The sequence below is a fragment of the Bubalus bubalis genome, chromosome 24 (genome assembly GCF_019923935.1).
Source record: "Bubalus bubalis isolate 160015118507 breed Murrah chromosome 24, NDDB_SH_1, whole genome shotgun sequence".
Lineage (NCBI taxonomy): Eukaryota > Metazoa > Chordata > Mammalia > Artiodactyla > Bovidae > Bubalus > Bubalus bubalis.
In genome coordinates, this window is record NC_059180.1 from 27,976,548 (window position 1) to 27,999,930 (window position 23,383).

The window sequence follows — 23,383 nt, forward strand, 5'->3', positions numbered from 1 at the left end:
ATTTTACAGGTAGGGAAACTGAGGCACCAGGTCAAACAACTAGAAAATGGCACTGGCAGATTCCAACTAACTTTAGTGGGGGTCTTTAGCCTCAAGGCTAATTCCTCTGGGCATTTCCCCTTAATGCCCCTCAGGAAGTGAATCATGGCAGCTGTGGGCCTCAGACCCAGCGAGGGTTCAGGCAAAACTCTTCACTCCTTGAGGGCCTCAGTTTTCTCACCTGCAAAATGGGGGCATTAATAAAGGCCTCACCATCACCTGACCTGGTGGCCAGAGGAGAGTTTGTTGGATAAGATGGGGGCGAGTACCAAGCACAGAGCCGGGTAAGGGTCTTCCAACATCTTTAACCCCCTCAGCAAACCCTCTGGCTTAAGCAGCTAGGACCAACGTGGGACTTGGGGGGCCACCTCCTTCTGGCTCAGCCGCAAGCAGAGGGGTCCCCCCTCCCACCCCACTGCCCTCAGATGCCGTCCCCCCAACCCCCGCAGGGCGCCGGGAGGCCGCTCGGCACCATATTTAGTCAGGGGGAGCGGGCAGCCCCGAGCTGGTATGCAGCGCTGGGAATTCCTGCAGGAAGGAGCCTGCGCCTGCCCTTTTTGGGTTGTCTCCCGCCCAGCGCCCCCCGCCGCCCGCCGCTCCCGCCCGGGGTGGGAGGACCGGCCTGGAACCTAGGAGTCCGGCCGGGCGGGGAGCGGGGCGCCCAGCTGCCCGTGGGTCCCCGGGCTGGCGCAGGGCCAGCCCAACGCTGCGGCTTCCTTTTATGGCCTGTGTGCGTGCGTGTGACAGGAGAGAGATGGGGGGAGAAAGGGAGGGCGATCTGGAGCCAGAGACACAGGGACCAGAGACAGAGAGAGACAGAGAGACAGTAAGAGACAGCCCTGGGAAGAGTGACGGAGACACAGATGAAAGAAAGGCAGAACAAGACAGACAAACGGTGACGGAGAGACCCGGTGTCAGACACACAGAAGGGGGTGGTGTGGACACAGAGGGTAAGGGAGTGGTACTGAGAGGGACAGAGACAGGGAGAAAGCTTTCAGGCAGCTTCATTTGCAAGAATTTCTTGGGGCGGGGAGGAGCAGGAGAAGGGAGCTTTCAAAGAGCAGGGAGGCACCCACATTCTCCTTGGATCCTGACATGCACCTTGCAAATTACATAATTACCACACACACACTTCAGCTTCAAAAACGGAAGCTCAGAGAGGGGAAGTGACTTGCCTGAGGTCACACAGCCAGCGAATGGTACATCCAGTGCCTGAAGTCACAACAATTGGGTCTTTTTTTTTTTTTTTTTTTTTTGCTTGTGGGTGGAAGTGGCGATGCCAAGTTGGGAAAAGTAAAAACTTCCCCTTGCCGCACAATTCCCAGCAGAGTTGGGGGCTCTTGCCTTGTACTTTGCAAAGTTCAGAAAATCCCCTTTCCCTGCCGTCTCGCAGCATAGCCAGCCCCTTTCCAGGCAGTAGGGACGAAAAAACTGGGGAGCGGGGAAAGGTGTCAACTCGGACCCCCACAGCTCCTCCCTTGCGAAAGAAGCGGTTAAAGCCTGCGCGGCTGGAACTGACTCAAGGAAGAAATTCTCAAGCATCCCCTAGAGACGCCGAGTGCTCGCCACCCGTTTCTCTAGGGACCCGGAGTCTCCGCGACTGTCCGAGAGCCGGCCGGGGTTAGAAAGCCCCGAACGCCTCTGCCCTCTGCGCCCTTCCCAGGGGCCCCCACCCGGTGCGCCCCTTTACGGGCGTCGCGGCAGGAGCGCGCGAGGCCTGGACCAGAGCGGCGTTTTTCGGGCCCTGCAGGGGGCGCTGCGGAGGGAGCAGCGCGGGACCCATCCCCACCCCGCCCTCCTCGGCTGCCTCCCCTTTCCCACCCGTGGGCAGCTCCGGATCTATAAAAAGAGGCGTCCCGGGCGAGCGCGGAGATTTGGACGCCCCTGCCTGGGAGGTGTACCAGATCTGAGCTCTCCGTCAAGTTTCTTCTCTGCTCTGCCCCCCAGTTGGAGATCTGTAAGTATGTGGTCCTGCGGGGGACGAAGTTGAGTCCGGGGTTACAGGATCCTGCAGGGCATCCTATAGGGGCTGGAGAGCCATGAGGCGCATCTGTTGCCATCCTCTTAAGGACCATTGGGGAGGGGCTGAGGGGTCACAATTTTCATTTCTCTTTGCCCCGTCATCCTAGATTTTCCCCAAAGCAGCATCTCCCAAGGTAGCCAATGAGAAGTACTCCCTTGGGGGTACTTATTAAAGATAATGCCTGGGTCCATCTCCGGTTACTTTACAATCTTCAGAAAAACTGTACTCTATGTATATAAGTCCCAGATGATTCTTGTTATGAGGAGACTCTGGAAGATACTCTGCCTTGGAAGTATCAAAAGATCCAGCTTCCACTGAAAAGTCATTTCCTATCTCACAGGCAGGCAAGGTGTGGCTCCAAGTGGAGTTGGAAGCATCAGTTTAAAAAACCGTGGGCAGAAGGGGGAGTGTTTTCCCCCAGTCTAGAGCAGCAGTCCCAACCTTTTTGGCATCCCCATGGAAGACAATTTTTGATGGACCAGGGTAGGGGGATGGTTTCAGGATGATTCAATCACATTAAATTTATTGTGCTCTTTATTTCTATTATAATTACACCAGCTCCACCTCAGATCATCAGGCATTAGGTGCTGGAGGTTGGGGGACCCCTGCTCTAGAGGATGCACTGCTGATAAGCCTTGAGTGATACTCTGATCATGATCCATTTATTACAGCTTGGTTTTCTTCCAGACACACACACCGCCCCCTCGCTCCAAATTTTTAAACATCTCATCCAGGTTGACCCCAGGGGGCTCAAATACTCAGATGCCAAAGCCTGCACTTGCTTACAGAGTCTGCAAGTGCGTTGGGTTAAGATGGGGCTGGGCTTTCCTGCAGAACACCCATGTTGCTCTCATGTCCCACCAAGTGGGCAAAGTGAGAGAAAGTGGCTGCCACCTGTTGTCTGTTCTCTGTCTGCACTGAGAGCTGATGGGGATTTGGCTGCCTGAGGAAAGGCACCATTCAAAACCGCACTCATCAAGAAGTAAAAGCAAATATTGAGAAACCCCGAGAAAGGGAGCATTTAGTACAGTATTAAGAATGAATAGATTAAATTGCAAACTGACCATTATATACAGAGAAGGAGCTTGCAGAAGCTGAGCTGAAAGTCATTAGATAGCAGTGGGTGAAACTGGACATTGAAGACCCATGGAAGTGCAGTTTCCTTGGTGCTTTCCCATTGAGATAAACTACCATTGATGGAGTGCCTATGTGCCAGGCACTGTAGCAGTGTTTGACTTCATTGACCTCATTTAGTCATTGCAACATTTTAAGGGAGGCATTGTGATGCCTGTTTAATACACAAGATAACTGAGGCTCAGAGAGTTTAAGTAATTTGCCCAATGTCACACAGCTTACAAGTGGTGGATCCCATTCCTGCCAATTCTATACCCCTGACCCCACCAACTTTTTCCTTTACCACGAACAAAAACTTTGTTGGAATCAGGTTTCTGATGGGACCAGATGGGACCGGTAGGGCAAGTGTTTATCATCTCTTTGAAGAAAATATAAACTGACCTTTTGCAAATTTAAAATAAAATGCACTGTTTGTCCCCTGGTGGCGTGGTCATCTAGTTGACTAGATTAGATGGGCTGCCATCCCCAGAGTCCAAAAGGTGAACTAGCTGGGTCTTCCTCGAGAAGCTTCTAGGGCTGGTAAACACCATGTGTTTTATTATCATGTCTGAAATAGACATGTTATTCCGTACAAGGTATTTGTTATGGATTTGTTATCGTTACTTTTCTGTGTGAGGGCTGAGATTGAGGCAAACATGCCCATTTATGGTAGCGTTTTCCATGCGGCCATCCCCAGCCCCCTCGCAAATTAGCCCTGAATTGCAGCTTTGTTGGTCCTGCCTCTGGGGATTTCTCTGCCCTTGTCCTTTCCGTTTGGGAACAAGTTGGGGAGTCCGGAGAGGAAGACATTTGGGAGAAGAGGGGGATTACCTTCTCCTGCTCTCTTTTGTTTTGAAGTTTTATTTTTGGGGTGGGAAAGTGGTCTTCTCCTTTCCTCAGCATATTGAATCCAAACAGGTGAATTTTATGCTGTAGGCACAACCATGTAACTCTAAACTCAGATACACATTAGATTTTTCTGGCAAACCACATCCAATTTTAAATTCACCAGAATCCAAGAATGTCACAAGCAAATGTAGAAATCATCCATGTTGTCCTTCCCAAACCTCAGTTTTCCCATCTGTAAAATGGGGCTAATGAGACTGGCTAACATCTGTTGAGTGCTTTTGCTGGGACACCGTGCCGAATCCGTTATAGGCATCTTGTCACTAAGTCTTCACAACAGCTCTTTGGAGTGGATGCTATTATTATTGGTCCTGTTTCACAAATGTGGAGACGGAATAACTTGCTCAAGATAGCTTGACTAGCCAATGAGGAAGACAATATTTTACAAAACAAGCTCTTTCAAGACTTCAGTGCCTATGGAATTGCCCTACTGGGAGGATTCAAAGGGATCATGCATACGAAAGATTTAGCATCGTGCTTGGCCCCTGGTGAACTTCCATGGATGGTTGTTTATATATGGCCAGAGACCTCAAGGATTTTGCTCAGTGTTGCCCAGCAGGTACTTGGCAGAACCAGGAAACCCATGGTGTAGTCTTTCCATAAAAGAGAAACTTGCCCTTAAATTTCTTTTCTTGCCATCTCTTTTCATAAACTCAGTTCCTATTTGGGTAAAGTGGTGATTAGAATCTTCTGCACTAATATAGATACATTTCCTCACCTGTGTCAGGAACATGACCAGGTATATTGGCCGAAGTATTTTGTGATTTGTGTAGGATCTCTATGGTGTCCTTGAAGAGCTCAGCTGTGAGTGGGAGGAGCCTGTCTGTGAGTGGGAGTCACCTTCCAAGGTGACTCCTTTGATCCCTGGGGTCTCTTCCCTTCACTCTGACCATTAAACGCATTTAACCATGGCCGCACCGTGGGAGAAAGGCTGAGTCTACAAAAGGCTACGTAGAAATTTGAAGGAACTTTTTGTTTTGCTTTGTTGGAGAAGAGTTGACTTTGAAGGAAATTTTGTCAGGGGTCAGATGATAAAGAAGCTAGCATTGCCTCTTGTTCCTGCAGAGGAAGTCAGGTGTCTCTGAACCACGTCGGTGATTCGGAGGTTAAAGAGGAATGGTCCTCACCAAAGTCCCTAAGAAAGAGCCATGGGCTTGCCTCTTGTTCACCCGTACAGGCTTGAACTTCCCCTCCGCTGGTGAAGCAGGCAACAAATGATACAGAATCTTGGAAGAGTTCTGTATCCCTCAGAGTCTGAGACCCCTGGGGGTGGTTATAACCCTTCCCTGGTCTCCAGGTAGAATGCCTCTCCAGGTAGAATTCCTGACCTTCTTAGTCCTTCCCCGCCTCTCCACTCTTCCCCATCTTTAGATATAACCATTGTTAATGTATTCTTGAGCATCTTTCCAAAACTTTTCTATGTCAAATTTTCCTTTTTTACACAAATATTGTTGGCTTTGTAAATCAGCTGTTTTTTCACTTAATTGCATATTTTAAACTTTCTATATTGGCATATTGTGGTGTTTTAAACTCACCTGCGTGATATTCTATTACATGGAAGTATAGCGTCTAATCAAGGAGTCAGGGAAAGACTCTGATGCGGGGAAAGATTGAAGGTAAAAGGAGAAGGGGGCGAAAGAGGATGAGATGGTTAGATAGCATCACTGACTCAAAGGACATGAATTTGAGCAAACTCCAGGAGATAGTGAAGGACAGAGAAGCCCGGCATGCTGCAGTCTATGGAGTTGCAAAGGTTGGACATGACTTAGTGACTGAATAACAAAATAGCATCTTACTACAACAACCTCTTATTGAAATTTACCAGCTTCACTCCACATATAAACAGGGCTTCAGGGACCATCTTTGTGTATCTATTTATATCTAATTATATGAGTTTATCTGCAGGATAAATTCCCAGCAATGCAATTTGCTAAGTTAGAGAGCATGCACATTTTAAATGGATAGATATTGCTAAACAGTCCTCTAAAGACATTGTTGATTTAAATTTCTAATGGACACATAGGAGACTACATGTATTTTAAGCTGTGCTAAGCCAGAGTTGCAAGAAACAAGACACAGTGGGGCTTTTAGGACCAGAAATGGCCAGTTCTCTCTATCCTCAAAGCATCCTCCGTGGGATTCACCAGACCTCTTGCTGACCAAGTTCTCTTGGTAGGGAGGAAAAATTAATTTAGCTTTGATAATTGTAAGAACTTCCTTCTGGAGGTACTTTTAAAACAGTATGCAGATGGGTTAGGCAGATGTCAGAAAGGGATGCAGCTATGGCAAAGCCTCACAAGGGCAAGTCCATGCAAGGAAGCCAAGCAAGGAGGAGACTTCCTGCTTGGATCAGGTGTCAGATCTGGGTTCCAATCTTGGCTCCAACTTTTACAAGCAAAAGCCTTTACTTTCCGGGACCTCCATAGCCTTATAGGAATAATCAATAATGCCTATCTCATGTATTAGAAAACATAGCAAGATGGTATATATAATAAATAGCCTAGCTTGATGTCCCACGAATAGAAAGGGGAATAAAGGCTTCCCAGGTGGCGCTAGTGGTAAAGAACCCACCTGCCAATGCAGGAGATATAAGAGACGCCAGTTTGATCCTTGGGTCGGGAAGATCCCCTGGAAGGGGGCATGGCAACCCACTCCGGTATTCTTGCCTGGAGAATCCCATGGACAGAGGAGCCTGGTGGCTACGGTCCATAGGTCTGCAGAGTCAGACAGAGCTGAGCGACTTAGCACATGTAGCACGATGATAATAGTGCCTGTTATTAATGACAGATTAAGAGTCCCGGTTGCTCATGGTGACAGTTTGGGGCCTGGAGATCTGGTGCATCTGGGGGCCAGCCCCTCCCCCGGCTTCCCTCTCCACACTGACTCCTCCCTCACCTGGACCAGGTCTTGACCCAGTTTCTTCTCTGCAGAGTTCCTGTCAGCTGGTGTTCTAGATCAGGCCCCAAAGGCTTTCATTTTGCCTGCATGGCATTTGAAACATGCACTGATTTCCTTTAGGGATGGATATGATGGCTCAGGCAGTAAAAGATCCACCTGCAATGCAGGAGACCTGGGTTTGATCCCTGAGTCGGGAAGATCCCCTGGAGAAGGGAACGGCTACCTACTCCAGGATTCTTGCCTAGAGAATCCCATGGACAGAGGAACCTGGAGGGCTACAGTCCATGGGGTCACAAAAGTCAGACCCAACTGAGCGACTTCACTTTCACTTTCATTTCATACCTAAATGCAGACTTCCAAGTCTGTTGGATATCTGGCTGTGCCCAGCCCACATCCTCACTCAGACACCCCAGCAGGAGCTAGGAAGCTGCCCTGTCTCCTCTGGACAGACCAGAGGGCTCTGTCCAGCCACCTCCAGCCTGGGTCACTCTGCATTGCTTACCTGACCCCGGCGACATTTGAGTTGGTGTCTCTGGTCCAAAATCTTGGCAGTAAAATACTGAGCGTAGCTGTTAACTAGGGCTGATGACGTGCAAATCCTGTTACTGTTTACTCTGGGGAATTTTATTCATTTTTCAATAATACAGAAGCAGAAGGGGCAAGATCTTTTACCCCTGAGTTCCTCTGGGGAAGAAAAAACCAATGCTAAAACAAGCTGAAATAGCTAAACATTCTCAGTTGGTCCAACTCCAACCTTTTTGATCTGGAATTACAGATACTGCAAGATGTTAGAGCCCTTTCTATTTCTTTCCCCAAGTGAAAAACGCAAGGCCCACAGAGAGTGACTTGCCCAGAGCGACCCAGTGAGTTCAGCACAGAACTGGGATGTGTAAACCTGTGGTCCTACAGAGGCTAATGAAGAGCTCAAAGAAGGGAGCTGGGTGTTGTTGAGGAAGCCAGGATGTGCCCAGAGCTGACACACTTGGCCGTGTCAGACGTTGCTGACGCCAACAGTGAAGAGTCCTTTGCTTTCATCAAAAGGCTGGATAGCAGCCTTTGATCATGAACTGGACGTAGTATCCATCAGTCCTGGGTAATGAGCCTGAAGGTGTCCTTTCAGCTCTTAGAGCTGATGCAGGACATTGGACGGTACAGGGTGGGAGTGATGGGGGTGATGGTTGGGGAGGAGAGCTTGAGAGGAAGAAACCATGAGGGTGGGAGTCTCCTTGAGGTTTGGCTGTCTGGGCTTCTCTTGTCTGCCCTTATGTTCTCACCCTCCACGTGTGTGGCCTTCCATAGCTGGCATTCCAGGTTGGCTGGGACAGTCCTCCCCCTAAGGGACATCTAGCGATACCTGCAGACATTTTCGGTTGTCACGTCAAGACCGGAGAGGCTGCTAATGGCCTTACAAGGCAAGGGGCAGGCCCTCTCCCTGCGCGCTCCACCTGCCCCCCTCCCCCACACTTCCACCCGCCATCCATCCCACTGGCAAAGAATTATCCATCGTCAAATATCAGTAGTGCCGCCGTTTTGAGAGACCCTGCTCTAAATTAAGGACCTCAGCAGGGAGTTGCAGACCGCAGTTTCCCTGCATTTAGAGCATGGCGAATCCTATCACTGCGGCGTGCTCTCTGGCCACTGCTGGTCTGGCAAGCTGCTTTTTGTTTCCCCCTGTACCTCACCTAATGCCTGACCTGACACTTTCTGCCTGATTGCCCACTACCTCAAGTTTTGAAGGCTCAAGGCTCTGGCTGCACGCTGAGGCAAGTCCTTATAGCAATAAAACCAAGTTACCTGCAGCCTTCAAGTAGCCAAAGACTGATCCAGGGTGTGTCCCGTGTGTGCCTGTGCTTCTTTCAGTCCTCAAGTTCTTTCCCTATTTCACAGAAGGTAGGAGAAGGCGATGGCACCCCACTCCAGTACTCTTGCCTGGAAAATCCCATGGACGGAGGAGCCTGGTAGGCTGCAGTCCATGGGGTCACTAACAGTAAGACACGACTGAGCAACTTCACTTTCACTTTTCACTTTCACGCATTGGAGAAGGAAATGGCAACCCCCTCCAGTGTTCTTGCCTGGAGAATCCCAGGGACGGGGTAGCCTGGTGGGCTGCCGTCTATGGGGTCGCACTGAGTTGGACACGACTGAAGCAACTTAGCTGCAGCATCATACAGAACAGGAAAGATTACTTGGAAAACATTTTTTATTCAGATTCCACCACATCTAGCTGTGCTATGATGGTCAAATTACTGACCCTCTCTGTGCCTCAGTGTAATGGTGCCTTGGGTAGCATTTTTTAGGGGTTTAAGCAAGATAATAGCTGACAGTCAATTACAGCAACAGTAGGGCCTCCCCAGTGGTCCAGTGGTTAAACTCTGTATTCCCAGGGCAGGGGGCACAGTTCAATCCTTGCTCAGGGAACTAAGGTCCCCCATGTCACATGATGTGGCCAAAAAAAAAAAAAAAGACAGAGCAGCAGCTATGATTACTAATATCAGTAATATTAATTTGCTAGACTCACCACATTTTCTCAAGGGCAAATCTATGGGATTTAACCAGTGTTTGGGGTCTGTAGTGTTCATGTGTTCAAAGACATGTGGTCAAAGGACTGAAATACGTTTCAGATGTCAGGACCTTGAATGTCCTGATGTGAGCTCTCCCTCTAAATGATGGAGGGAAATGGGTAGCACTTCCCTGAATCCTGCACCACCCCTACCCCAAGTATTAGTATTTCGAGGGATTCCAGTTCCAAGGAACATCCTCTGGGAAATACCGTTCTAGAGTAAAGCCAAGCTCCTCTTTTCCTTTTCTTGCTTCTGACCAAAGTGGATTTCACACATTGTGGCTGTCAGAGACCTCAACGACATGGGAAGCAGCCCAGCCTCTCTCTCCTTCTTTTGGACAAAGACTGAATCTTTGCACTTGATCTATTTGTATTTTTGAGTCCTAGATAAGACAGGGTTCCTGGCAGTGGAAATTCTTGAGTCCTTCTGCTTTTCTGCTGTGTTTTTTGCTTTGCTTTTTTTTTTTTTTTCCTGATTTTTAAGGCAGCTCAGCAACATAGAAATTAGGAAGAGTCCACTTAGTTGTCATGCTGCTCGAAACAAATAAAATAATCTCCCGGTCTTCTTGGGTATAATTGGGTACCATTCAAAAACTTCTCTTGATTGTACTTATACTACTCAACTGCACAATTAAATGGCAAAGATGGTAAATTTTATTATGTGTATTTTACCATAATTAAAGGTAAAAAGAAAAAATTTTCATTGAAGTGTATTCTATATCAGAGCAGTACACATCTCTATAGGTATGTAGCTTGATGAATTTCCACCCATGTAGTTGGTACTCAGATTAAGAAACAAAGTTATCAGCTCCATCAACCTCCATCATGTCCTACCCTTCCAGTTACATCTGATGTCTAGCACCGTAGGTTAGATTTGCCTGGTTTTGAATCTCATATACAGGCACACCTCATTTTATTGTGCTTCACAGATACTGTGGGAGTTTTTTCCCCTACAATTTAAAGGCTTATGGCAAATCTATGTTCAGCAAGTCTGTTGGTGCATTTTTCCAACACCATTTGCTTACTTCGTGTCTCTGTGACGTATTTTGGTAATTCTTGTATATTTAAGGTGATTTCATTGTAATATTTGTTATGTGATCTGTGATCAGTGATCTTTGTCATTGCTACTGTGACTCAGTGAAAGCTCAGATGAAAGTTAGAATTTTTTAATAATCATATTTTTCATTAAGGTAGACATTAGACATAATTAGACATTAGACATAATTAGACATTAGACATAATGCTATTGCACAGTTAATAGACAACAGCATAGTGTAAATGCAACCTTTTTAAACACTGGGAAACCAAAGTATCCATGTAACTTGCTTTATTGTGATGGTTGCTTTATTGCAATGGTCTGGAACTGAGCCTAAAGCATCTCTGAGTTCTGCCTGTAAACAGAATCACCCAGTATGTCCTTCTTGTGTCTGCCTTTTTTGTCCACACAAGTGTTTGTGTGATTTGTTCTTATCATGGTGTGGAGTTGTAGTTTACTTAATTGGGTACTGTTTTGAGGAACAGGGTTTTTAAAAAAAATATTATACATCTTTGTTCAATAGATATCTGTTGATTTATTCGACTTCTCTGGGTGTTAGTTGCAGCATATGGGATCCAGTTCCCTGACCAGGTATCGAACCCAGGCCCCTTGTGTTGGGAGAATGGACCACTGGGCCACCAGGGAAGTCCCCCCAAAGCCTCTTCTAATCCATAGGTTCCCCCCTTTTAGAATGGTTTACCTGTTAAAGAAACTGAGTCATTCATCCTACGCTTTCCTACCTTGTGGACTTTGTCACACGCTCGTGACCTTGGTTGGCATGTTCTCTGTGCCCTGCATTTCTCCTAAATAGGTGTTAGATCCAGAGGCTTCCTCAGTGTCTGTCCCCACCCCACCCCCTTTTTTCTGTAAGAATATTTCACTGGTGGTGGTGCCACTTCCCCAGGCATCCCCTCGGGAGGCACATAACCTCTGATCGGCTTTGTTTTTGCAGCGTTAAGTTTGCTGAGTAGGTGTAGGTGGTGTCGGCCCGATCCATCCATTGTAAAGTTCTTCATCTGCTATTCAGGATTCCCAGGTGGTGCTGGTGGTAAAGAACCCACCTGTCAATGCAGGAGACATAAGAAACGCAGGTTTGATCCCTTTGTCAGGAAGATCCCTTGGAGGAGGAAATGTCAACCCACTCCAGTAGTCTTGTCTGGAAAGCCCCATGGACAGAGGAGCCTGACAGGCGACAGTCCATGGGGTTGCAAAGAGTCAGTCACAAGTGAGCACACAGCACATTTGCTTGTCATCTGAAATACTGGGGTGAGTCTGAAACTGTGGACCAGGATCCTCAGCATCACCCAGGAGCCTGTTAGAAATGCAGATCCCTGGGTTCACCCCAGACCTACTGGCTCAGAAGCTCTGGGGTGGGCCCAGGCGTCTGTGATTCCACAACCTCCCAGGTGAAGCTGATGTACAAGGAAGTTTGAGGACCACTGGTCTGATGTGTTAGCAACTTTGACAGCAATTGCCAAGACCCATTATTTTATTCAGAGTTCCAGAATTGCTACATTCTCGTTTCATCATTTCTTCTACATTTATATAGCAGGAATTCTAAGTAGATGGTAGCATTTTTTTTTTTAAGCACTGAAAGGGGGGTGAAGGGAGAATGCTGTTGGAGTTACTATGTCCCAGGAGAAATTCAATAGCAATTTAAAAATTAAGAGCGACTTTCCTGGGGGTCCAGTGATGAAGACTCCATGTTTCCACTGCAGGGGGGCTTGGGTTCAATCCCTATATGGGGAATCTGGATCCCACATGCCCGGAGTCACCACCTCCCAAAAGAATTTAAAGTGCAGGAAATGTGATTGTTAAACCTGGAACAGTGTACATTTTCTACAATTCTTTAGTTCACTTTTTGGGATAACTGGAGTGATTTTTCAGATTTAGGGAATAATTCACTCATTTCTTATTTTATTTTTTAATGAGCTACTAGATCAGGTCACCCAGGAGAAATAACTAACCTCTGAACAAATTAGCTCCTGGTTTTTATTATTGTCATTTTCACCCTGGAAGAGGAAAACCGGAGGAACTGCCCCTCTGATTTTTGCCTTGCAAAGTCTGCATTTTAGGAGTTGACGGCCCAGCTCCAGGGGCCCATTGGTGGGATGTGGAAGTTAGTCCACCTCCATGGGATTTGGAGTCCAAGCATGCAAATTATCTTGCGTCTCTTGCGTCTCCTGCATTGGCAGGTGGGTTCCTTCCCACCAGCACCACCTGGGAAGCCTGAATAGCAGATGGAGAACTTTACAATGGATGGATCAGGCCGACACTACCTACACCTACTCAGTAACCTTAACGCTGCAAAAACAGAGCTGATCAGAGGTTATGTGTCTCCAAGAGGGGATTCATAGCTAAAAAGGAGCTATGAATTGTTTTTCTGCTGAAGGAGGGGCATCAACCACGCAGTATGTCCTTGTGACTGTACATCCTCACTCAGCCCGCACCTTAGTTCTTTGGAACCGCCAGTGGGTTGGGGAGGAGGGGTGGGTCGGGTTGGAGGAGTGGAACACGAGCCAGTGTTCTGAGGGCAGGACAGCTCCTGCAGGTATGGTCAGAGGGCCTGGGATGGGCCATTGGACAGGTCTGAAAAGAGTCTGTTGCCTCAGCAGCTCATCTCCTGGACATATCTAGACAATCGAATGGAGAATCTGACATTTAATGACTGAATATTTTAGATAAAGACAGACTTCTTGTCAATTATTTAGTGGCCTTGAGGAAGAATTTGTAGAGAGGCAGAATCAGTGTCTAAATTTCCCCCTCTTTCTTTACCAGTTTTCAAAACCATGGGTTGATTCCCCAGCAGCTTACAAAGATGATCTGTGAATTTTTTTTTTTTTAACCATGATGAGCTCATGGATTTAAACATACTAATCTTTCAACTGTTGTATTTACCTTACTGATGTTCAGACTGTCCCACATTTGACCAAATAGAACCCTGGTTTAATATTTTTGTGTGTAGTTTTCTAGACTTTTTAAAATGTATACACGGATGTATAAAATGACAAGACAGGGATGATTTGAGAGAATAGCATTGAAACATGTATATTATCATATGTGAAACAGATTGCCAGTCTAGGTTTGATGCATGAGAGAGGGTGCTCAGGGCCGGTGCACTGGGACGACCCAGAGGGATGGGATGAGGAGGGAGGTGGGAGTGGGGTTCAGGATGGGGGACACATGTACACCCATGACTGATTCATGTCAGTGTATGGCAAAAACCACTACGATATTGTAAGGTAATTAGCCTTCAATTAAAATAAATAAGTTAATTTTTTTTAAATGAAGAAAAAATAAATAAATAAAACGACAAGGCATTCTTTTATAACTATTTTATTCAGCTTTATTGAGGTATAATGTACATATAGTATTTCTTTTACTTTTTAAAAAATTCACTGGTTTTTAAGTGTACAGCTCAGTGAATTTTGACAAATGTATATAGTCGTATAATCATCATCGTAATTGGGATATAGAATGTTTCCATCTCCCCGGAAGTTCCTTTGTGCCTCTTGGCGGCCAGGTCCCTCCCCAGCCTGTGAGCGACCACTGATCCGTTTCCTGTTGCCTCAGCTTCGCCTTTTCTAGACCTCCTTATCAGTGGAATAATAGAGTGTGTAGGATTTGGGTTCTGCTTCTTTCATTAAGCTTGCTTCCACAATTCATCTTTTTTATGGTGTAATTTGTTCCTTTTTATTGCCGAGTATTCCATTTATGCATATTGGGTTCTTGTCATATTGACTTTGCATGGTCAAAAGTCACCTATTGTACAATTCTGCTTTTGGCAATGTCCAGAAAAGGCACATCTATAGAGACAGATAGTAGATTAGTAATTGCCAGGGAGTTGGGAGTAGGATCAGGGAGTGACTGCAGACTAGCATGAGGAAATCCTTTCTGGGGTGATGGGAATCTTCCAAACTTTAGCATCATGATAGATGCACAACTCTGTAAATTTACTAAAAATCATTGAATTGTGCATTTGCAATGAGAGAATTTCAAAGCATGTCAATGACAAATAGGTTAAGATGAAAGGGAAAAATCCTTATTTTTTATTTTATAAGTCTGTAATTTGCATTTTAATTAATTTAGAGTCTTTTAATGTTCAAAACTTGTGGGCAAATCTGTAAACAGCATGAAGTCTATGAATTATCACTTTCATTCTTTTTTAATATTCTTTTTTTTAATATTCTTTTCCATTATGTTTCATCACAGGATATTGAATATAGTCCCTGAGCTCTACATTAAGACCTTGTTGTTTATCTGTTCTGAGTGTAATAGTCTGCATCTGCCAATCCCACACTCGCAGTCCAGCCCTCTTCCTCCCCACTCCCCCTTGGCAACCACAAGCCTGTTCTCTTTGTCCGTAAGTCTGTTTCCATGTTATAGATAGGTTCCTCTGTGCTATATTTTAGATTCCGCATATAAGTGACATCATATGGTATTTGTCTTTCTCTTTCTGACTTATCTCACTTAGTATGATAATCTCTTGTTGCATCCATGTTGTTGCAAATGGCACTGTTTCATCCTTTTTTATGTCCGAGTAGTATTCCATTGTATCTATGCACCACCTCTTCTTTATCCATTCGTCTGTTGATGAACATTTAGGTTGTTGCCATATTTTAGCTATTGTGAACTGTGCTGCTGTGAACATAAGGATGCATGTATCTGTATGAATTATAGTTTTGTCCAGGCATATTCCCAGGAATAGGATTGCTGGATCATTCTGGTAATGATTGCTGGTAATTCTATTTTTAGTTTTCTGAGGAACCTCCATACTATTTTCCATAGTGGCTGGACCAACTCATATTCCCACCAACAGCACAGGGCAGCGGCGGGCTGGGGGGAGGTTGAAAGGGCAAAGCTTTGTGTGGCATATATAAAAGTATACATCTTGAATTTGGGGTGGGGTTATAGCATTCTGTTGCCCGGATGATCTGTAATTTAACAAGGCACTTCCTGAAAACTATTTGGATTGCTTGCAGATTTTGCTGTGCCAAATTGCACGGCAGTGCACATTTTTATACATCTGTTAACACTTGTCTGTTTCCATAAGCTAAACTGCTAGAAATGGAATTGCAGGTCAAGAGATGTGTGTGAACTTTTAGGACTTTTCCATCCATAAAGGCAATGTATGCAGAGCCCCAGCCCCTACTCTCCTGACAACACAGGCATTATCAGTGGTTTTCATCTTAGCCAAGCAGTGAGTGAAAAGCAACATCTCATTGCTTCACCTTGTAGTTCTTCATTTACTCCTGAGGCTGAACATCTTTTTCTTATGTGAATTGGTTATTTGAAGTCTTTTGTAAAGTATCTATTTTTGTTAATCATAGATTTAATAAAAGTTATAAAACTATATTGGCTTCCCATGTAGCTCATCTGGTAAAGAATCCACGTGCAATGCAGGAGACCTGGGTTCAATCCCTGGGTTGGGAAGATCCCCTGGAGAAGGGAACAGCGACCCACTCCAGTATTCCAGCCTGGAGAATTCCATGTGGTCGCAAAGAGTTGGACATGACTGAGCAACTTTCACTTTCACTTTCTTTCATGGCAAAAATATGTAATAGGAAGTGTACCCATGTTCAAAGTAGCATTATTCACAATAGAGAAAATGTGGAAGCAACTCAAGTGTCCATCAACAGATGAATGGATAAACAAAATGTCATATGTCTGTACAATGAAATATTATTAAGCCTTAAAAAATGAGTGAAATTCTGATTCACGCTCCAACATGGATGAACTTTGAAAACATTACACTAAGTGAAATAAGCTGGTGACAAAAGAATAAGTATTGAATATTTCACTGACATGAGGTCCTGAGAGCAGTGAAATTCATAGAAACATAAAGTAGAATAGTGCTTGCCAGTGGCTAGAGGAAGGAAGTGATGAGGAATTAGTGTTTAATGTGTGTGGAGTCTCAGTTTTACAAGATGAAAATAGTTCTGGTGTTGGATGGTGGTGATAATTGCATGACAATATGGATGTACTTAATGTCACTGAAATGAAAATGTATAAGATAGTAAATCTTATGTATATTTTACTCCAAAAAATTAGGAAAAAACTCCTGAAAAGTAAAAATCCCTTCAAAACTGTACTCTACAAGTACATATTTCTCCAGTTATTTTGCCTATATGAATTTTGAATATTTTAAAATAAAAATGGATTATTATACTAGTGCTTTACGATATTCCCTATATTTCATTTTTAAGCAGTTCTATTCAGATCCAGTTTAAATACCATGCAATTCACCCATTTAAATTGTGCAATTGAATGGCTTTCAGCATATTCACAGAATTGTGTATCCATCACTGAAGTCCATTCTAGAACATTTTCATTACCCTAAAAAGAAACCCCACTCCCCTGTACTTCAGTTCAGTTCAGTCACTCAGTCACATCCAACTCTTTGCAACCCCATGGACTGCAGCACGCCAGGCTTCCCTGTCCTTTACCAACTCCCAGAGCTTGCTCAAGCTCATGTCCATCGAGTCAGTGATGCCATCCAACCATCTCATCCTCTGTCGTCTCCTTCTCCTGCCTTCAACCTTTCCCAGCATCAGAGTCTTTTCCAATGAGTCAGCTCTTCGCATCAGGTGGCCAAAGTATTGGAGTTTCAGATTCAGCTTCAGTCCTTCCAGTGAATATTCAGGACTGATTTCCTTTAGGATGGACTGGCTGGATCTCCTTGCAGTCCAAGGGACTCTCAAGAGTCTTCTCCAAGACCACAGTTCAAAAGCATCAATTCTTCAGTGCTCAGCTTTCTTTATAGTCCAACTTTCACATCCATACATGACTACTGGAAAAACCATAGCTTTGACTAGATGGACCTTTGATAGCAAAGTAATGTCTCTGCTTTTGAATATTCTGTCTAGGTTGGTCATAGCTTTTCTTCCAAGGAGTAAGCATCTTTTAATTTCATGACTGCAGTCACTATCTGTGGTGATTTTGGAGCCCAAGAAAATAAAGTCTCTCACTGTTTCCATTGTTTCCCCATCTATTTGCCATGAAGTGATGGGACCAGATACCATGATCTTCGTTTTTTGAATGTTGAGCTTTAAGCCAACTTTTTCACTCTCCTCTTTCACTTTCATCAAGAGGCTTTTGAGTTTCTCATCGCTTTCTGACATAAGGGTGGTGTCATCTGCGTATTTGAGGTTATTGATATTTCTCCCAGCAATCTTGTTTCCAGCTTATGCTTCATCCAGCCTGGCATTTTGCATGATGTACTCTGCATATACATTAAATAAGCAGGGTGACAATATACAGCCTTGATGTACTCCTTTCCCAATTTGGAACTAGAAGTTGTTCCATGTCCGGTTCTAACTGTTGCTTCTTGACCTGCATACATATTTCTCAGGAGGCAGGTAAGGTGGTCTGGTATTCTCATCTCTTGAAGAATTTTCCACAGTTTGTTGTGATCCACACAGTCAAAGGCTTTGGCGTAATCAATAAAGCAGAAGTAGATGGCTTTTCTGGAACTCTCTTGCTTTTTCTATGATTCAATGGACATTTGCAGTTTGATCCATCTACTGTCACCCTCTATTCTCTCCCAGCTGTTGGCAACCACTAATCTACTTTTTATCTCTATGGATTTGCCTATTCTGGACATTCTTATGTAAGTAGAATCATATAATACATGGTCCTCTGTGACTAGATTCTTTCACTTAGCATAATGTTTTCAAGATTCATTAACACTCAGTGTATTTCAGTACTCCACTCCTTTTCATGGCTGAGTAATATTCCATTAAATGGATAGGCCACATTTTATTTATCCATTCATCTGCTGATGGACATTTGGGTTTTTCTTCTATTTTTTAGCTATTAGGAGTAATGCTTCTATGAACACTCACCTGAGTTTTTGTGTGGAAGTATGTTTTCATTTCTCTTGGGTATATACCTTAGAATGGGGTTGTTAGATAATGTGATAAAGCTATGTTTAAACATTTGAGGACCACCCCCTTTTATTTTTATGGTAAACTATAAGACTTGAATTTGTTCCTATATCAACACATCTAGACCTACTTCTCGCATCTTAACCCCTGGATAGCATTTCATTGTATGAGAATATCATGGTTTACGTATTTATGCCATGTTGATGGACAATATATAGTAGTCCAGATCCTTTTCTGAAGAGCCTTTGGGTCGTTTCCATTTTTTGACAACATAAACCATCCTGCTGTGAACACCTTTGTGTTTTGTGAGATATTTCTGCAGATTGCATCCCCAGACATGGTGAGGTGAAGGTTTTATCTGTCTTTAGGGCTTGGGTCTTGATCTGTCTTTAGGCAAGTCTGGTTCTGGCCTCATTCTTACCTGGTTGTGTTATTCCCCAGGGGACCAACCAGGCACCATGGCGCAGAAGGACCAGCTCAGTGAAGATGAGAAGTTCCTCTTTGTGGACAAAAACTTCATCAACAACCCAGTGGCCCAGGCTGATTGGGCCGCCAAGAAGCTGGTCTGGGTCCCTTCGGAGAAGCAGGGTTTCGAGGCAGCCAGCATCAAGGAGGAGAAAGGGGATGAGGTGATCGTGGAGCTGGTTGAGAATGGGAAGAAGGTCACTGTCGGCAAAGATGACATCCAGAAGATGAACCCGCCCAAGTTCTCCAAGGTGGAGGACATGGCAGAGCTGACGTGCCTCAACGAAGCCTCTGTGCTGCACAACCTGCGGGAGAGGTACTTCTCAGGACTCATATACGTGAGTATCCTGGGGAAGCCGGCCACTTCTTGCTGGTCTCCTGCACCCCTGAGGGAGTGGAGAGGCTTGCAGATGTCTTTGGGGTGCAAGTTAGGAGGCTGAAATTTTCCTTGAGGGACGTTGCATGTGGGGTGGGATCGTTCAGACCTGGGTTCCCATTCACCCTGCCCTATCTAGTGCTGTGACACTGAACAGGTTATTTCACCTCTTGAAGCCTCAGTTTCCCCATCTGCAAAATGAGAGCAGTCACCCTCCCCCACGTAAATGAAATCCACAGATCCCATGCGATCACATGGTTGCGTGGTCTGTGCTCAACAGATTTCAGTGAAGTAGTTCCCTGCTCTTCCACCATCTTGGAAATAAAGGAGAACTCTTAACCTCCTTGAGAAGGCTGATCCATCCCACAGCCAAGTAGGTAGGAGACATGAGGGTCCTGGCGAGGTTTGGTGGAGGCCTTCCCTGTCACAAACGGGAATGACTCAATTGCGCCTGGACTCCTCTGGGTTGACCGTGCAGGTCAGAGTGAACTAGAGCTGCAGTGTCCAATATGGCAGCCACTGGCCACCTGCGGCTAACTAAATTTAGATGCAAACGAAGTGAAAAGTGAAAGTGTTTGTCGCTCAGTCATGTCTGACTCTTTGCAACCCCATGGACTGTAGCCCACTAGGCTCTTCTGTCCATGGAATTCTCCAGGCGAGAATATTGGAGGAGGTAGCCATTCCCTTCTCCAGGGGATCTTCCTGACCCAGGGATCAAACCCAGGTCTCTTGCATTGCAGGCAGATTCTTTACCATCTGAGCCACCTGGGAAGGCCTGATGTAAATTGATTAAACATCAATATTTAAAAGTTCACTTCTTCCATTGTGGTGGCTACGTGTTAAGTGCCCACCTGACGCCTGTGGCTAGTGGCTGCCATATTGGACAGCACAGGTGGAGAACATTCCCATCATTGCAGAAAGCTCTGTTGGACAGTCTGGACTGGATGATGCATAACTCAGGGGTACAGATTCTTTGTGGGCTGGACCAGCTCCCTAGGATATAGAAGGACATGGTAGCCCCATCAAGCCAGACTGGTGGACAAAGGGCATCCCACTCCAGCCTTTGTCTTGCCTCTCAGAAAGGGTACATCTGTCCCTTGGGCAAGTTATTTAATTTCTCTGACATTTTGTTTCCTTCTCTGTAAAATGAATACAAGAATAGTACTTGCCTCATAGAGTGGGTTTGGAGTAGGAAATGGCAGTCAACTCTAATATTCTTGCCTGGAAAATTCCACGGACAGAGGAGCCTGGCGGGCTGCAGTCCATGGGGTCACAAAGAGTCGGACACGACTGTGACTGAGCACATGTGCATGCATGGAGTGGGTTACTCTGAAAAAAAAAAAGCACGTGGCATGCTTCCTGGCACGTTGTAGGCACTCAACATGTTAGGTATTGTTTTTATTGGTTATGCTCATTTTTGTTATTGCCAGAGAGATGTTCTTGGATTCTTTGCAAACTTACAGAAACAGTCACCTCTGTCTTGAGGCCCTTCTGGTCTTGCCCTTTATGTTTTGCCACATGAAAATTACAAACCCCCGTTGTCATCTCTAAAAATGTCTTGCAGATTTTTTTTTCCTAATTAGGAAAATGAGGCATATTCATTCCAGAAGATCTGGAAAATTCAGAAAAGCACAGCAAACACAAGAGTCAATCCTCCCCCAGAGATAACAGCTGATAAGATGTTTATGTTTCTTTGTGAGAATAGTGCATATTTATGCATTGAAAAGGAACTTCCCTGGTGGCTCAGTGGTAAGAATCCGCCTGCTTATGCAGGAGACACGGGTTCAATCCCTAGGTCAGGAAGATCCCCTAGAGGAGGAAATAGGCAACCCACTCCAGTATTCTTGCCTGGGAAATCCCATGAACAGAGGAGCCTGGCAGGCTACAGTCCATGCAAAAGAGTCCGACACGACTTGGCAACTAAACAACAACAATGTATTGAAAAGTCTGTGCACACAGGCTGGGGACCTGGTCTCTTTCCATGTACAAGTTAGTGATGAACATCCCTACTGCTCACTCATGACCCCAACTGCCCCTTTGTGGGCTTTGTAATCTATCCCACAGATGTACCACAATTAATTATTCTTCACTCAGTCGGTAAAGAATCTGCCTGCAATGCAGAAGACCCGGGTTCAATTCCTGGGTCGGGAAGATCTCCTGGAGAAGGAAAGGGAAACCTACTCCAGTATTCTTGCTGGAAAATCTCATGGACAAAGGGGCCTGATGGGCTACACAGTCCGTGGAGTCGCAAAGAGTAGAACACGACTTAGCAACTAAACCACATGGATAGTTCTGAGAGAGTTACAATGGCTTGTTTTTAAGAGCCAAGGGGGAAGTGGGAAGCAACTAATAATTCTATACAGACCTTCTCTTGATCTCATTTAGTTAACACAACATCCACTGAATGAAGTATGCTTGTCCCATCCTACAGACAAGCAAGCTGTGGCTCAGAGTACTAAAGACCCTCCAAGGACAGTCTAACTAAGTTGCTCCCTAACTAAGCAGGGAAAGTCTCTTTTGTCCACACCACTCCTTGTCTGGAAGCATTCTCAGCCTGGGGCTGTTGGTACAGAGTGGCTTTTCCTAAGGATACCAGCCTGCAGGGAGCTCTAGAGGAACTGGGCTCCTGTGGGCCTCCTGTCCAAGATAAGTCATTTTCATCCAGGGAGGTCAAGGACGGGCTTGGATAGGAATCTCGCCTGCTGTCCTCTGACACAGATGTTTGGGCCCAAAATAGAAACCAGGAAAAATGAGGGGCTTACAAAGGTCCCAAGACCCAGACTGTCTTCTGACAGCAGATTAAAAAAAATGAATCAAACTTCAAATTCCTTCTGTGCTTCTCCAGACAGATTAAATGAAAAGCCTTTCAGTCTTATGACCACGTGTCTACTCCTGTCTCATTCTTTTCTGATCAACTTAATCACTTAACTAGAAACTGTTGTCCATGATGGAGGAGATAAAATAGGAAGGGGTGGGGGAGCACCCCAAGTTATTCACCCAGCACATGATGGCAGAAGGTGTGGCCCTTGTAACAGGTGTATGGCAGGTGAAGCTCAGGCAGCTGACCATGCCTGACTTTGCCCCCAGTAACGAAGAGAACGTTCCCTTCCATCCTGCAAGGCTTATCTCAAACAAGGCACTTTTTGCTTAGTCCTGGCAGATGTCTCATCCCCTTGGGTCTAGAAGAGGTAGAAGCCTTAAAGATGCAGGTTCTTTTTTTTGTTGTTTGCTTTTTAAATTGGAGGATAATTGCTTTACAATGTTGTATTAGTTTCTGCTGTACAACAGCGTGAATCAGCTCTGTGTATGCATATGTCCCCTTCCTCTTGAGCCTCCATCCCACAACCCCCATCCCACCCCTCTAGGTCATCACAGAGCCCTGAGCCCCTGAGGTCCCTGTGCCGTACAGCAGCGTCCCATGAGCTATTTTAAACACGGTAGTGTATAAAGTGTGTCAGTGCTACTCTGTCCCTTCATCCGACCTCCCCTTCCCCCGCTAGGGCCACATGTCTCTCCTCTGTCTCGAGATGCAGGTTTCTGCCTGAGCTGCCCCAGATCATCGATGACACGTGTGGGACCCCCATGTGGCTCTGATTCCTGGTACAGCACTCCCTTGCTCTTCCGGATGTTGTCGTTGGCTGGGTTCTCTCCACCTGGGATTTTTCATGGCTCCGTCCCTGGTCTTGGGCTGGGAGATGGGACAGGGGTTTCAGGCAGAGGGCACTCAATGAAGTTGTGGGCCTTGCCTGTACTGGCTGCTGTCCCAAGTCGTTCCCAGCTCTCTCTAGTGAGGTTGAAGCTCACTTCCCACCCAGCACACGAGATGACCAAGGCAGAGAGGTGATGTGACTCACCTGAGAAGGGACAGGATCAGGACTGTTAAGTGTTGCTGATCCCCTCCCTTCCCTCTCTGTGGGGTGCTGAGAGTCACAGGGCCCCGCCCTTGACCTGAGGCTGCTTGATAATTGAGAGGAGGAAGATAAGGTACATCTGAGCTGCAGATATGTAACATGGATTCTACAGGAATGAATGTGACGAATGGATGAAGTGGGTTAGTCGCTCGGTCTTGTCCAACTCTTTG

At 45.6% G+C, this 23,383-nt stretch overlaps 1 protein-coding gene across 3 annotated transcripts in view; it reads left to right on the forward strand.

The window, feature by feature from the left end:
* Window positions 1-1,719: 1,719 nt before the first annotated feature.
* MYH11 (myosin heavy chain 11) overlaps window positions 1,720-23,383 on the forward strand; it is a 127,957-nt gene continuing 106,293 nt past the window's right edge. For 2 of the 3 annotated variants that reach the window (XM_006050072.4, XM_044935706.2), the window contains exons 1-2: window positions 1,839-1,996; window positions 18,903-19,264. In XM_006050072.4, coding sequence (XP_006050134.1) covers window positions 18,920-19,264 — 345 coding nt within the window. In that variant the 5' untranslated portion in view covers window positions 1,839-1,996; window positions 18,903-18,919. Of the gene's footprint in view, window positions 1,997-18,902; window positions 19,265-23,383 lie in introns of all 3 variants that reach the window. The other variant, XM_044935707.2, reaches the window with a different exon arrangement.